The following is a 16,936-nucleotide window of genomic DNA, read 5'->3' as shown; positions in this document are numbered from 1 at the left end:
TAAATAGCTGCTGCAGCCCAACAACAGGTAAAGTGACAATTATTCAATTTCACTTTCATTTAAGTAAGTCACAATATTTTCAAAATAAGTATTCAAGTATAAAACCTTTCTTTGAAAGCACTGCCTACTGCTAGTTCTTAATACCAATGTATACTTCTAGAAAAATTGGATCACCACATTATCACCTACCAATTTAGAAAGTAAACCCTAAAAAGCAAGCAAGATTTTAATCAATAGGGTAAAAATATCTTTAAGCCCATTTTCTGGTTTCTACATAATCCAAGTATAACTGCCGAGAAAAATTAATGTCATCCCCATTCCCCAACCTCAAAACCCAGAGCTGTCATTCTTGTAAACACAACTAACAACCAGTTTGGACATTTCCTATATTTTCATTACTGTGGATTAACACAAGCAACGGATCTGGCTCTCACAGTGCTGCTTGGGACTGGGGCAGTGAGGACAGCAACCAGGGCGCTAAACAGAAACTTTCCCACCCATGGTAAAGCTGTGTGAGAAAGTTGCCCAGCTTTGCTCCACCTGGTTGTTCCTCCCCCTCTTCCTGTTAGTACTTAACAGCAAATCCTGTTTGTACCTCCAACTCCAAAGACATAGACCTTTAGCAGCGTGGCTGGGATATCCACACATCTCTGAAACAATTTTAAATGCTAGCAAAAGCCAACCCATTAGAAAAAGAAAAAAGTACTTGTAATCCACTTACTGTTTCACAGTTCAACTTGCCATGTTTCTCTGTGAGAGGAAGATCACTTGGGGGAAGTGCAGAGAGCAGTAAAATATGTTTTTTAAAGAGCTTCTGTTATTTTTTTCCTGACTTTTCTTCCCAAGAAGAAGTTGTTATCTGCATTCCTAAGAACATTCTCCATTGACTTGTCAGTGGTTTTCTTCTTTCTACAGGACTAAGTTCAAGAAAAGAAGTCCAGAATAGCCAACAGTGCATCTGGGTGCATCACCTGGGTGTCATGGCAGAGGTACGTGCTGCTCCATCTCCTAGCTCAGCATTCAAAAATCAGTGACTGAGTCTCATGGAGTCTCCCAGGAAGCAGAAACACTCTGGGAAAAGGAGCTGATCCCTGAAAAGGCCTCCATACAGGAAAAAAGAGCAGCTCTCCAAGGGCCAGAATGCACGCAGGCAAAAGCCTTGCTGGCTGCAAGGGAACAGGGAGGGAGCACCTAGCCTTTGGTGCAACAAATGCCATTTAGACAAGCAGACACCAAGAGCCCTGTCCTGGGCAGCAGAAGCGGGTGGGTGGGAAAGGCCAGAGCAGCAGGACAAGGCACTTCAGCCTGATCCGCCTCAGTGGCAGACAGGAGCCTGCTTTTGAGAGTTGTCCCTGGCCACAGGCTTGAGAGGCATTTAACAGGCCAGCTGGGAGACAATGCAGCCTGAGGCAGGAAGCTCACATAATACCACTGGCTTCATCAGCCTCTTCGTGGAAGGATACAAAATCAAACCTCCATACTCATTCATCAAGCACTGCGCTGGCACAGGCATACCCCTCCACAGGGGTCTCCAGGAAAAGGCATTCATGTGGTGCTAGAAATGAGGATGTCGCTGAGGGTTCAGGATCTTGCTTGTCAAGAAGCATCAGATTTGTGCTTTACCTGTGAAATACAGAGATACTTATCACAGGTGCGAACATGTTTCATGTTTGCGGAAACAGATATTCATAAAAGAACATGTTTAAAATCCTGGTGCTTTTTCTTTTTATCAGTTGTCCAAAGTATGCAGAGTTTGTTCTGAAGCAGGGCAATATATTACAACAGTAATTCCAACCTCTTTAAAAAGTTATTAAACAGGACAACAAACAAAAATATTTTTTTAAAATACATCCAGGAAACAGCCCCTTACAGCAAGGCTGGTGTTCTGCTGTCATCTAGAGGGAGAGGACGGAATCATCTCCCCAGGTGCTAACCCACATGAAATACTCATTCTTCCACCAAATAACTTCAGCCTGCACCCTACAAACCAAGCTGTTCTACACCACCCATGTGCCTGCCTGTGTGCATCTGTGTGTCCTTACCTATTAACATTTGAAGGGGAAGAAAGCAGAAGTGCCAAGAATTAACAGTAGCAACAGTCCCAGTCCCAGAGACTGTTATTCAGCATCTTATCTCTCCCTGCCTCTAATACTTTTTGTAGCCTTATGACCAGGAGGTACTCTGCCAACTTGACACCAGGAAGGAAGAATGTAGATGAAACTGTCTGTTTCTTAAGGGCAAGGAGGGGATTACTGTCTGAGAAAACCAAGACTGGTAAATCAGTCTACAAGTGCAACATGATTTTTTAAATATTCAAGATTTTGGAAACAAGAGATCAGATCACATTCATTGCACTTACAGAAAAAAGAGGCAAGAAATGGTTTGTTTTTTGACTCAGTGAAGATTGGTATCAAGTATGTTTACATAATCTGATATCTTGAATTTCATTTTGCATATAATATTACTGTGGAATATTGGAATAATTGGATAGCGATCTTCTAAGCAACTCTCATCTGCTTCAAAAAACACTCATGATTCAACTGATGCTTATGGATTTTGTAGGTCCAGGGCACAGCGGCAACTTGTGTAGCCCTGGGCTGACAGTTGGGCCATGCACAGAGCCCTTCCTTAGCACCTACGCAGTGTGTCCAGCCAGCCACAGCGTATCTGCAGCATCTGGTTACTCGGTACATGAGCAGAGCGGTGCTCTGGGCCCACTGATACATATAATTTATCTGGCCGTATGCAAAATATAGATTTTTGCATGCCCCAGCTATAGGGCCCCTGCAGAGTCAGGGGCTGCCAAGAAAGCATGAAATAAATCATCTCCATTTTCACCGCTAGAGGTGACCAGCCCATACCTTCAAGCTGACATTTCCCATGCCACAACATTTTTCAAGAGTACTTTGACAATATAGCTACCTTTAAAGTACAGTCTTCAAAAAAAAGGTCTGATTCCATAAGAATCGCTCATAGCAAATTCTTAACAGGATTAGCAGTGTTTCTCCTAGTGTCTTATCAGAACAAAATCACTGTAAACAGGGTATTTTTCTTCTCTTCCAAACCACAGTGGAGCACTGTATTTTGTGCTGCTACCTACTCCTCACACTTCAGTGCTAGGCAACATTACCTACTACTACATGTAAGAAGACAATACTTGTATGGCACTTTGTGTATTTTCCGACATTCTACCACGGTATATATCCTCATTTTTGCAACCTCCTTTAATGGGTGAGCGGCCTCTTCAACTGCATACTATGGTTCTCAGATTACTTTTTTTTTTAAAGGAACATAAGGGAGGAAAAAACCTCAGCAAATACTAAGAAGAAATGGAGGGAGTGTGAGAAAAGGGACAAAAAGTCTTCACAATACATGGTCCATTGGATACACCCAGAGCAGGAGAGAATCAAAGGAAATCAAAAGAAATTAAGTAAAAGAATCCCAAGACAAATCCATAAAACCCAGGATCCCTTGTTCACTGTCTTCTCCAGAAGGTGGAAGCAGCGATGTAGCTATCCCTGCCACGAAGGCAGGCGCAGGGCTGGCAGCTCCTGCAGGGCTGTAACCAGGGCGCAGGGCTGAGACACCGAGAGCAATAACTTCTGGGATGAAACTCCAGATGGAAGAGAAAAAAATCACATGCTCAGCACTGGGTAGAGATTTTCTTCTTTGAAAAATGAAAATCTACTTGCTGTGCAAAATATTTTTGTGCTGGGAAGGCATGAGTATTGCGTTTATTAAATGTTTAGAAACTACTCGCTCTTGTCAGAGCACGATTAAGTAATGGCACTTAATAATTTATCTAAGGCCATTAGGTGAAATTATGTCACCCTGTATTTGGCAATCATTTGCTAAGGTGTCATCACTACTGCCTTGAGAATACTTCGCAAGTTATCTCCATGGAGAAAGAAAAAAAAGATGCTACATGAGACTGATGCTCATATCCAACATGACATAAGGGCAGTAAGTAGTAAAAATCCACATCTCAGGCATTTTCACCTTGTAAAAAGGACAGAGATGCAAATATTCCCTGAAGCCTCATTTTGTCCTAATCATATAATTAGGCGTCCACTGACGATATTTATGCTCTCTGCACAAACAGCTTTAAACAGTTTATCATCCAACTGCACCAGAGTAGAAATAGTTGGGAAGAAAAAACGGGAGACAGAGAGGTGATGGGATCTGCCCAGAATCACAAGCACCTTACACAAAAGTGATTGTCAAAAAAGTTTCACATTGATAGCAGTTCATTGCTATAAAATAAAACTCTGAAAGCCACAGAAACATTGTGCAACAAATTAACATCCCAGCAGGACTGAGCTCTGTCCTCCTGTACTGGTTTTGGCACTCTGTCCCCACCAAAACCAGCACACCTCAGTGTGCTTTTAACTAAAAATCTCTCATCTCTGTGCAGCTGCCTATTTATACAAAGCCAGAAAATGCAGTGTTTCTACCACATTTAGTCAAAATTGGCTATAAGTCCAAGTCCTACTTGAAGGACAGAGTACTAAGCACACAAATCTTTTTTTTTTTTCCAAGAAACTAAGCTTAAAAAATATTACAACCCTAGGATCATGTGTGTGTGTTTTCTGTATGATTTGTTATCGTCTCACTGCTCCTTGGAAATGCTGGAAAGGGTCAGAACAGCCAGAAATTATGATAAGAGGGTAAGAAAAACAATGTAATGGGCAGGCAACTCCGAGTCTAAACTCAGCTCTAAAACAAGCCTGGAAGGCTTCTGTGAGTGCCGGCTCTACACATGACCTAACAACAAATGTGGTCCTTTGAGTCTGCTGTCTGAAACCTCAAACTTTGCCCTGATATGAAGATGAACTTCAACAGCAAGTCTGATTGATGCTAAGCCATCTCAGATAACTGCCCCACAAGCCACACTGAATGAGGAATACCTAAGAAATGCCTCTGCACTAGCCTCAGCGTGGATCAACATTAACAGGCATGCAGGTCAATGGGACATTGCAGGAGGAAGCCTAACCATAAGAGTGCCCTTAAATACACACCAGTAAAAAGAAAAAAAACCCTCTATTTCACAAAGAATGAAGCAAAAAATGCAGTAGTAGTCAAAGCCCTAAACAAAAATCAAGACCCTGTTAGCCCTACATATCCACTCACCTAAATTACAGACAGCAGACCCAAAACAAGTGAAAAAACCATAATGCACACTCCAGGTCAGGTTCCACTCAGTGACACCTTAAAACCTGCAATCTAACCTCTAATCTAAAACCTGCTAAGATCAAACCAAACCCTACCCAGTGAGTTTCTATTGGACGTGGAACGAGGTGGCAGTGGATGCAACCTTTAAATCAGCCAGACAACTCCTTTTACATCCAGTGCAAACCTGATCACACAGACGGACGCTTACAAAACCCTTAATCCTAACTCTGCCCTGAAGCCCAGCTCCAGAGAAGCAACCCTGCCAGACCAAAATTATTAGTAAGAAGGTAGCCGCTAACCACAGCAGCCTCAAACTTAGGTCAGCAGCTTGTTACGTACCAACTAAAAATCCAGAGTCTCCACCCAGCAATGGAACAAACTCCAACACCAAATTATTCTTAATGCTGGAGAGGCTGCTTTTGCCAAGCACAGAGCTATGTGTAACAAGGTGGCTGGGACAGCATCACTTCTAACCTTCCTTTCCTTCAAAATACTGAAAACACCTTGCTCCTAACGCTAACGCAACATGTGCTCACTGACTGTAATAATACACCGTCTGCCTTTTCCTGCCAGAAAACCAGGTCCTTTGTGCCACCCTCTGGCACAACCAAACCCAAAGCCCGGTTCAGCACTGCAGAAGCAACATCTGCCACCACCCAAATTTACATAATACCCTTAAATGTAACTATACTACTTACTATATACATCCAGGAGAAACCAGAAACTTCCTGTGATACCACGACAAACTCTAAATGATCCCTAACCTGAGGCAAGAAGGAGGTTGCCAGCTACAACAACCTGAACATGCCTCAATGGCTCTTTTAAAAGCTTGGCTCTCTACTGATTATAACTTTAACATTGCATTTGTGTTAAATGTACAGGATTTAGCACTCTTGCCATGGCTGCTTGATGTACTTTAAGATCAGGGTCTGAGACCCCAGTGATTTTGGTCATTTAGGATGCGTGTCTGGTGGTTCTGAAGGTGATTAAATCCAGGTCAAGCCTCTTACTGGCAGACCTTTCCCGTCTGTGACCTGGATGCATCTCTACCTTTATACTTAAAACTGTTTTCTTCTCTGCCTGTTAAAAATTGAATATAAACTGGCAAAGACCGTTCACTTCCAAAACCTTCTCTCTATAAACAGTCTCTAATGGACATCAAGCGGTTATCTATGTTTCAATGGTGCATAAATCCAGCGAAAAAAATTCAAAAGCAACTGCTAAAAACAGTTCGAGGTGATAAAATCACATGGAGTCTTGTTTCCTGTCTTTTTTCTCACAAGAGAACTGTCTAAATGATTGATTTTCATGTATCACCATGCAAAGCTGTTGCTGGCACTAGAAAACCGCTCACCACGAGGACACATTTAACATGCAATGAACTCCTGATATAAATGCAAGTGCTTGGAGAATGAGCTGAACAGCTCGCATCCTTTGGCCCTTTCTTATGACGTACTGTCTTACATCATCAGCACCTTACTAGTACAGGGATGTATTTCTTGTGTCTACACCTGCTTCTACACAGGAGCACTTCACTGGCACTGCCGTATTATAAATGCTGACTTTCCACATCCAGTCAGAAAGACATATGCCATAAAAATTACATGGTTTAGATATTACTTGGGCATCTTTCTCTCAGCCAGAGCTCTCTTGAGCTGCTGTGTCTTACTCTGAGCACAGTACAAAACTAATTCGCCTTGCGGATTCATGTACATGCTTTGCATCTAAACTGCATTGTTTGTATTCTGCTCAAGGGGAAGAAAATAATTGAATAGCTATTCAGAAATCCAAAAAAAAAGACAAGGAGACAGAAGCTTCTTGTATCAATACAGCCACTGAGGTAAGATCATCCTAAGAGGTATAAACTATCTTTGAACTCTAGCGTTATTTTTATTAATAATAAAGCCTACCTTTTTGCAATGGTGTTACAAGCTGAATAGTCCCTCAGACAAGCAAGAAGATCAGGACATTACAAGAAAATATATTTTTTTCTGCTCTTTTTCTGTAATTCAGCTGTGTCTAACTTTACCTCTGATAGACCTGCTGCTTAAAATCCTTTTGGGTAACAGACTCTCCAAAACATGAGAAAACAGGTGTTCAAAAGCCTTCTTAAAACAGGGGAGATAGGTTAGCAGCACACCCGCAAGGTGCCACACCAGGACAAGTAACGGCTGCGACGATCCCGCCTTAACGCGCCACCCCGGCCTCGCCCTTCCGACCCCCTGGCGGCGGCGGCGAGGCCCAGCCGCCCCATTGGCCCCGCCCCGAGGCCAAACCCCGCCCTGAAGCCTCCCGAGGCCCCCGCGCGGCTCATTCTAGAAGCAGCGGCGGGGTGCCTTTAGGTGTCCTTGCCGTTCGCCGGCAGGCGACGGGAGGCCCGTCTCGGTTGCTGGGGCGCAGGCGCGCAGCTGGCAGCTCCGCGCGCGGCCGCAAGGACCCGGTGGCGGATCCGCTGGTGGCGGCGGGGCCTTTCTGGAAGGTTCCTGTTGGGGCGGCTGGTGCGGCGGGGCTCGGCTCCTTTGTTTTCATCGGGGCCCATCCGTCTCCATCGGTGGCCATGCCGGAGAACGCGGGGCATAAAGCCCACGGCGGAGCGGGGAACAGGGCCAAGGGCACCTACCAGGACCGGGACAAGCCCTCCCAGATCCGCTTCAGCAACATCTCCGCCGGGAAAGGTGAGGCGAGGCGAGGGGGGACGGCGGGGGCTTGTCCGCTCCGTGAGGGGCCGGTTCGGCGTGGGCTGGGGGGTGTGGGCTGCGGGGCTCGGCACAGGCCTTGGGTGGGGCTCTAGTGTTACTCGGCTTTAAAATGGTCGTAGTCGAGCGATCGGATGCAAATTGTTTAAAAAAAAAAAGCTGTGGAAATCAGTCCTGGTACAGCAACGCTTTATATCATTCTATTATTAAAGATGATTCACTGCTGGCAAAATAACCGGGAAGCACTTAATACAAGGAGGCGCTTTCCTTCTCAGAAGAAATGTTTGCAACGACAGAGTGAGTGCTTGTAGTTATTTAGATCAAAATGTAAACGTGTTTTTTTTTTTTTCTTCTTCCGTTTCCTAGCTGTTGCTGATGCAATTAGAACAAGCCTTGGACCAAAGGGAATGGATAAAATGGTAAACCAAACTTAAATTTTAAAACCTTAAGCTTACTGGAAATAAAGTCAACATGTCTTATATAGGACGCCATTTTTGCCTTGAAATTTTTTTCCAAGTTGCATTTATTTAAAGGAGAGCGTGAACTAAATGCGCACATCAGCTTGAGAAGTAATGGTGTCAGGAGAAACATTTTACATTAAGGATCAAATTAAGATTTGTAGGTACTCATCAGAACTGTGTTCTTCCTCCTCCCTCTCAGATTCAGGATGCTAAAGGAGATGTGACAATCACTAACGATGGTGCTACTATTCTGAAACAAATGCAGGTTCTGCACCCTGCAGCCAAAATGGTAAGTGGTTTTTTTCCATCGCACGGGCAATTATGTGTTAGAGCTTAATTTCTGGTACAAAAAACTGTACTAACATTTCACGTGGATTTGAGGAACATTACCTGCTTGTGATAGAGCAAGAAGTTTTTGTGCAATGTGCTCCAGAAATATTTTGATTGTAAGATGTGCTGGAGAGTTCAAAGCCCTTATTCTTTATTCCTTATTGCTCTGAACATGTTTTAAGACATAAAGGAATCTAGTTCAAACTTTCTTCTATAAGAAAAGTTAGTGATGTCTTAAACTGCTAGGACAGAAGAGAATGTGAAAGAAGAGAATTAATTGCATTAGGGTCAGGTGGTCTGAAGATACAGTAGCCCGGTCTTCTGAGGAGTTAAATGTTGCTCTCTCAGATCTGATTGGGGTTGGAGATGGAAATGAGCTTCCTGTGGAGAAAAGGAAAAGGTAGACCTGCCAGATAGGTGTGATTAGTTTTAAGCTTGGGAGAAGAGTTTCTTTGCTTCTGTAAGGGGTCTGTTTCACAGTAGTTGTACTTTGCCAGATAGGTGTGCAAGTACAGAAAGCACGGTGCAAAAGGTACTAACCTCATATTAGAAAAAGTGTGATTAGTCCTAATAATTAGGCCCATTTCAGTAGCGCTACATTCTGGAATGTCTGTTTTGTTTTTTTTTAATTGCCAGTGTTTGCAAGGAAGTAGCATTATATATAAAATTTTACCGTAATTTGTCATTTAGTTGGTAGAGCTGTCAAAAGCACAAGATATTGAAGCTGGTGATGGCACTACATCTGTTGTTGTAATTGCTGGAGCTCTCCTGGATGCCTGTTCCAGACTCCTTCAGAAAGGTAAACGTATATATATTTAATATAAAAATACGACTGGACATAGTTAAGCCCCCTGTCTGCTTGCCCCTGTATAGTGAAGCTTAAAGTAGCTGTTCCCAGTTTAAATGTGAAAGGTGACTTGAGTCTTCATGTTCAGCTTTCACTTGTGTTCCACTTGCAATTAGAAATCTGTTTAGCTTTTTATTTTGAGTGGAAGGCATTACTGTTCGTACAGGAAATAGTGCCTAGGTGGTGTGATAAATGTTGCCTTGTAAAAACTCACCTTGATTATACTTGTACTTCTCTCTTGGACAGAGGGATAGTGTAAGAAGATATAAATGGCATTTAAAACCAGTGATTCTACAGTTTTTTAATACTTGGCAAATTTATCACCTCCCATCACTTACAATGTAGGGACCTTGAGAGAATCTGGTCAGGAAAATACATGAATTATGGAATGCAATGATTAGCATAAGTTCTGTTCCATTAGTTCAGGATGTTCTCTTGTAGTCCACTTCCATGCTGTTCAGGAGCTTTTTTAGCTGTCCAGCTGGATAACACTCAGGCTTTGGTGTGCACTAGAAATAGAGCAGTGGTCAGACCTGCAGAGTTCTTGTCTGTCTCATATCTGGACTTCATAGTGGTTTGCTTGCGCTTGCCTCATCTCGGTATGCACCATTTGGCTGCTTCTTCTCCTTCTGGTCCCTACCAAGGGTTCATTTATGTTTACTTCCTTTCCTGGTACTGGTGGTACTGCTGGACTGGCAGCCTGGCACCCTCTACCATAAGAGGTAATTAGAAGATGCCTGCCTAATGTTTGCCTGTAAGCTGCCTGCTTTGAAAAGGTAAAGGATATAGCACATGCTCTAGAGAAGTTGGGGAACTTCATGAAAAACTGTGGGGGACCAGTCTTTGAAAATGTGAAATAAAATCACTGTCGGGCTCTTCCTCACAGGTATTTCCTGGCCAGTGACAGCTTTGAAAATGCCAAGGGAAAAAAACCCCAACCAACCAAAAAAAAAAAAAACCAAATTAAAAAAAAAAACCAAACCCCAAAACTTTGAGCAAGTATGGGTTGTCAGACATTACAGGGAAATGTGCTGTACTTGTCTGTGAGGACAAATGATTAGAGATGTTACAACTGTTCCTCAGCTTTAGCAGTGGAAAGTAATAAGGGAAGTAATTTACTTGAATGTGTTTTGCTAAAATGTCTTCAGTTTCTTCTGACATGAGAGTCTCTCTAATCTTAAAATGGGAAGAGGGGGTGAGGGAAAAAACAAGAAAAAAATTTGTTTGAAAGCATGACTGTCTAACAGCGTTTTTACACTCTCCACAGGAATTCACCCCACCATCATCTCTGAGTCATTCCAGAAAGCTTTGGATAAAGGTATTGAAGTACTGACCAACATGGCACAGCCAGTTGAACTGAGCGACCGAGAAACCTTGCTAAATAGTGCAACTACTTCTCTGAATTCAAAGGTATGACTTATACTTGAACATAGTTCCTCCAGACTAGTTGACCCTTCAGCTTCTCCCAGTCCGCGCTACCCTTCACTCGGTAAGAACAGCCAGACGCTGGCTACCTTGTCTTAGACTGACTTTTCAGAAAGGCATGGTTGATTGAGATTTAAAGCGAAGCACTCAAACTGAATTTCAGTCTGAAATATTTAGCAATCTTAAATATTAACTGTAAGTGTAAAATAAGCAAGCTTCAACTGAAAAAATCAGGTGGGATACTGAGAGCTTTTGCCAACTTTTTGCATTGGTGGCTCTTGTTCATGGAACAGAAACTCCTGAAATTGCATCGAATTCTGGAGAAGTGTGCAGAATAATCTGGGAAGCTCTCAAAAGTTTTAAGAGTCTAAGAAAAAGAAATTCAAGTTTCTTCTGTAAGTCCCTAAGCATGGGTGTTCCCACCAACATAGTTGCACTTTCCTTCAAATGGAGTAGCCATTAGGAAGATACCATGTTAAGACACGTGGTTGATGGACAGGGAGGGGAAAATGACCTTTGTTTTGAAATTCAGAAGTCAAACACTGAAATAAAATGACAATATTATTTTGAAATCACTGTTTTATCAGTGTTGAATCTCTCACCACTTTATTTTCTTTACTATTAAATCCTGCAGGTTGTGTGTCAGTATTCCAGTTTACTTTCTCCAATGAGCGTGGATGCAGTGATGAAGGTGATTGACCCAACTACAGCTAATAGTGTGGACCTCAGAGATATTAAAATTGTTAAGAAGCTGGGGTAAGAAAGAATGTGTAACTAAACAAATTTTGTCTCGGTGAAATCGGCTTCCCAACTTGTTAGAGTCACGGATTGGTTTTGTTTCCAGAGGCACAATTGATGATTGTGAACTGGTTGAAGGGCTGGTCCTGACGCAGAAGGTGGCAAATACCGGTGTAACCAGAGTGGAAAAAGCCAAAATTGGCCTCATTCAGTTCTGCTTGTCTGCTCCAAAGACAGATGTAAGTTAAACTATGTCTAGAGTGAAACCTTTTGCTGTAGTACTCAGGAGATGCAAATGTAACAATAATATGTTTAATATGTTGGCATGTCAGCTCTGTTCCACAGCTCTAACGAAGCTCTGCTGGGTAATGCGTAGATACTTGTAACGGTACAAGAAAGAAAATAGTTCAGAAGTCCAGTATTCCTCATCATTTAAACAATCTCTAAGACATATTTTACTGTTCTGCTTATTTGCTTCGAAACACAGGCTCCCAAGTTAAAGAATGTGGAACACCTTGACACTTGCTTCTAAAGTCGGCAGTTGTTCCTAATGCTTGCTTTTCTCCCTTTTTTCTTCTGTTTTTTTTTTTTCTTTTAATAGATGGACAACCAAATAGTTGTTTCTGATTATGCTCAGATGGACAGAGTACTGCGTGAAGAGAGAGCCTATATTCTAAATTTAGTTAAGCAAATTAAGAAGGCTGGATGCAATGTGCTGCTGATTCAGAAGTCTATTCTGCGGTAAGTTAATACTGATTCACTGGTTTACTGTGTGTGTTTGAGGCAACAACTGGAATTATTTGGGAATACCTGGAAATTCGAAGCCAAATACTAAGTCACCCCTGGCAGAACGTTAGACTGGTTGTAACGGTGACTGGACCTTTAGAAAGCACTGGGCTTGGATTATTTTGAGTTTAATGATATCCTTCCTTTGCAGTCTGACGAATTTCAGCGCTGCTGGTAAGAAGCATGCAACTGGCTAGTGTGACCCAGTTACTAAAATAGCACAGTGGACTGACTGCTTCCCTCTTGTTTTTAGGGATGCTCTTAGTGACCTAGCCCTCCATTTCCTCAACAAAATGAAGATCATGGTGGTTAAAGACATTGAAAGAGATGACATTGAGTTTATATGTAAGGTAAAGTGAGTTATATAAATGGCTGTTGAAGTAGCAGCAGTGTTTAAAGTCTACGCCAAAACTACATACCCAGCCAGTGCCATTTTATTATGATAACTTTCACAAGTTTCATGTTCTGACTATGACGGAAGAGCAGACCTTTCCCTAAAAAGCATTCCTGTTCTGTTGCGCAGTTCCATTTCTAGAAAGATGTGGGACAGATGTAAAAGCCACAGTCCTAACTGCGTTGTACCATAATACGCAGAAGAATGTGACTCTACAGTTCAGGTTCAGGATTTTTTTTTTGTTACTTTTCCAGACGATTGGAACTAAGCCTGTTGCTCATATTGACCAGTTTACTTCTGATATGCTGGGATCTGCTGAGCTGGCAGAGGAGGTCAACTTAAACGGTTCTGGGAAACTAATAAAGGTGAGTGAGTGACAAAATGTTAATACCTACTTAACATTTGCCAATTATTTTAATAACAACTGCTAACTTTAATGTGTGTTACTACGTTTAAGTACCCCCTTCTAATCCCCTCGGGAAGCATAGTGGTTTTGCTTAGCCAGACGTAAGTACTGTTACAAAACTTGCAAATACCAACTGAAGTCTCTTTTTATCCAGAACCCTTTTTTTTTTTTTTAAAGTCTTAGTATTTGGTTTTATGTTTTAGATTACGGGCTGCACAAACCCTGGTAAAACTGTAACCATCGTGGTACGTGGATCCAACAAACTTGTTCTAGAAGAAGCTGAGCGTTCAATTCATGATGCCCTGTGTGTCATAAGATGCTTAGTTAAGAAAAGGTAATGTCTTGGTTTGGTTAGTCATTTATTATATTCATAGTACAGAAAGCTAGTCATTTATGCACTTAGGTAAAAATGAGGTTTGACTTCTAGTTTCTGTCCTCAGAGCTTTAATTGCAGGAGGTGGAGCACCAGAGATAGAGCTGGCACTGCGCTTGAATGAGTATGCCCGCACTTTGCGGGGTATGGACTCATACTGCGTCCGCGCGTACGGAGACGCCCTGGAAGTCATACCGTCTACGCTGGCTGAAAACGCAGGTCTCAATCCAATTTCAACGGTAACGGAGCTGAGAAACAGACATGCTCAAGGAGAGAAAACAGCTGGCATTAATGTCAGAAAGGTAATGAGGAATTGTACAGGCATAGGATAGCTTAAAAAAATAGTTGGGCATTAAAAGGAAAATGCATAGCATTAGGGCTAAACTAAGGAGAGGGCAAGCTTGTGTCTCAGTGGTATTCACCCTAAAATTAATGCTTCAGTAGATTATGGCTTGTTCTCCAAAGCTTTAACAGCTTATCTGGAGTATTGATAATAGCAGATACTTAAAAAGCTGTACCCACAGGACGAGAAAATTCCTGTATATTCAAAAGCACTCTTTCAGCTACAAAACTAGACCCATTTAGAATAATCCATCAGTATTACCTGCAGTGGGAGGTGCTCGTGCATTAGGAGTACTGTAGCGGGCTAGCTTCTTTTACACTGTCGCTGTGTTTAAGCTGGCCTGACTATGTTTATCTTTTCTTCTGGCTAATTTTGACTGGATATGTCAAGGGGAGAAGATGCGTACCATAATGTTCCTGTTGAGGATGGAAGAGCACAAGCCCTTCGACAGCCTCATTGAGAGTTGACTGTCCTTCTCGGGGTTCTGCTAACAGAAAGCTTGCTAAATCTAACTGCAGTCTGAATTGCACAAAGTAAAAGCTACTTGTTCTTGTAGGGGGGTATTTCCAACATCTTGGAGGAGTTGGTTGTCCAGCCGCTGCTGGTGTCTTTGAGCGCCTTGACTTTGGCAACAGAAACTGTGCGCAGCATTCTTAAAATCGATGATGTGGTGAGTAGCGTTTGCATCATGTTTTGTTTAGTTCCCCACCCCCCACCCCCTCAGGCACCAGGCTGGTGATTGTCACCCCCCTTGCTGTGTCTCAAAATATCATTGTTGTGTAATAGTTGTCTCAAGTATACATGCTACTGGGACCATTTGGCCTTCTAGTAACTGTACTGGGAACAAAAGGAAATGCATTATAAATACTGTACCTTAAAGTAAGGAGTAAAGAAAGTGACTAAAAACCCTAGATCTTTAAGCAGCGAAGTAGTCATTATGTATCCTGTAGACTTCTTATGCCTGAGTGTGTGACATCTTCCTTGCAGGTGAACACACGATAAGCTGAGCAAAGAAAGCTGGGACTGTGCCCTAGACCTCTCCTTCCCTGGAGCCTGGAATGTGGGTTCCTCACCAAAAGCACTGGTGTGAAGTGTCTTAAAGTTGACAAAGGTTTATGTACTGTTTATCACCCTAATTTAAAAAAAAAACCACCACCCTGTTTTCAAAAATGAAATGCTGTTTATCAATAAACAAGCACTAGTCTACCTGTCATTGCTTTTATCATTTTGCTAGAAATAAGGTAAAGTTTGTTACATTTGCTTCTCTGTGCTACATGATCCTACTTAGGTTGGAGAAGTTGAACAGCAAGTAATTAGCCCTTGTAATATATCGTAAAAGCACCCTTCACTTTTTCACTCTAGTAACATGTTAGAGTCGCTTCTCTTAGTTTTCCTTAATGGAGTGGTATTCTTTCCCTTAACTATGATGGGCTAGAGTGAAGGAGTGTCTTTACAGTGATGGCACTTAAAAGAGAGCAAAGAGCGTGAGTGTGTGCTTGTCTCCTGAAATCTGCAGTGGTTTCTGATGCCATCATGTGATCTGGAGAATTACACAGGGCTGACTTCACGTGCTCTTCTTTGTACTTCATCCAAAGGTGAATTACAAATGTCAAAACTAAACCTAGTTCTATAAAAAGGCAAGGATAATATTACTACAACTAGGCTTATCTTTATTAATAGGGATTTGTTTAAAATCAGTTTTGGATAACACATGCTGTCACTGTTCTTTTGGTCACTTCTATGGTGGTGGTGTTCAACTCCCAGTCCTGTTCAGGAAAACCCCAGGAGAGAAACTTGGGCAGCTAAGTAATAACCCAGTTACACGTGCGCGCACACACCCCTTCCCCAAATGAGTTGGTTTTCCTAAAACTCGCTGAGAAGTCAAAAGGTGTACTATTTTATAATAATGCAAATGACAGTTTTCTAAAGTCGTAAAACAGACATTAAAATGTGTTAATACCTGAAGGAAGTGGGTGCCCTGTCTCCTGTGCTGGCCACTCAGCCTTACCAGAGTCACTTCATGAGGGCGAGGTGTAAGGCCAGGGATCCTGGCTACAAAGAAAATATCGGTTGCTCGAGGATTCATTCAGGGTAGAGTTACTTTGTTGTTAATGTCACATTTCATAGTTCAGAACAAACAATTTTTAGTTTTTGGAACTTCGAATTAATCTTTTTATCTTCATTATTGCTCTGCTGAGATGCCCAGGTTCCTCTTCATGTTTAAAAGAGAGTATTATTTCATGGCCCTCTCACATTGAGCAAGCTTCCACCACGATGTCAAACAGTTACTGTTGAAATATTTTCCTATGACTTGGCTATCAAAGCAGCACATTCAGAGTAATTCAGACACTAAAATAAATTAGAAAATTGATTTTGGCATCAATATTCTGCATGAATTATTTATTGCCTGTTTAAAATTAACAAATTATGCCTTATTCCACAGGATAACATCCAGCAGTGACCTTTAGATTAGGTATTAACTTTGATTAAAGCTTTTCTTCCCTATCATCACAAACTTCCAAGTCTTGACCAGAGTTACAACAACTATGGGGGTGATTTAATCTTTTCATCCGTTGCTTTTCATAAAAAGTATTTGTAATTTCACTGCAATAAATAGGCCCATCAGTCGTTAATGCCTCTGCAGAGGTGGAGGAAGATTCCTGCTGATCCTGGTTTGCTCTTATTCTGTAATTACATATTTGAAATACAAACTTACACAAACTTCATTAGTAACTTGACGGGGTAAAAAAAATGTGGGCTTATCGAGGAGTGAGTTACGATTTCCAGCTAATAATTCCGCAGAAAGTTACCTGAAAAGGGGTGTGCAGCGCGGCCGCTGCAGCCGCAGCCCGGCGAGGGAGCAAGGCAGCCTCTCCGGCGCGCCTCGGCCGGAGGCTGGCCGGGAGATTGGGCGCCCCGGCCGTTCCTGGCTGAGCGGCCCCGGCGGGAGATAAAGCCCTCCTCT

The 16,936-nt window shown here is 42.3% G+C and overlaps 1 protein-coding gene across 1 annotated transcript; it reads left to right on the top strand.

Moving 5' to 3' along the window:
* The first annotated feature begins 7,495 nt into the window (after positions 1–7,495).
* CCT4 (chaperonin containing TCP1 subunit 4) lies at positions 7,496–15,177 on the top strand. The gene is made up of 14 exons (XM_075088195.1): positions 7,496–7,847; positions 8,235–8,287; positions 8,529–8,618; positions 9,350–9,458; positions 10,774–10,916; positions 11,566–11,687; positions 11,776–11,908; positions 12,271–12,410; positions 12,709–12,805; positions 13,104–13,214; positions 13,459–13,589; positions 13,696–13,930; positions 14,528–14,641; positions 14,959–15,177. The coding sequence occupies exons 1-14, from the start codon at positions 7,730–7,732 to the stop codon at positions 14,971–14,973; spliced, it is 1,611 nt and encodes a 536-aa protein (XP_074944296.1). The 5' UTR covers positions 7,496–7,729; the 3' UTR covers positions 14,974–15,177.
* The last annotated feature ends 1,759 nt before the right edge of the window (positions 15,178–16,936 follow it).

Source organism: Phalacrocorax aristotelis, chromosome 3, assembly GCF_949628215.1.
Source record: "Phalacrocorax aristotelis chromosome 3, bGulAri2.1, whole genome shotgun sequence".
Classification (NCBI taxonomy): Eukaryota; Metazoa; Chordata; class Aves; order Suliformes; family Phalacrocoracidae; genus Phalacrocorax; species Phalacrocorax aristotelis.
Note: the sequence above shows the minus strand (reverse complement) of the source record. Positions and strands in the feature narration are given on the sequence as shown.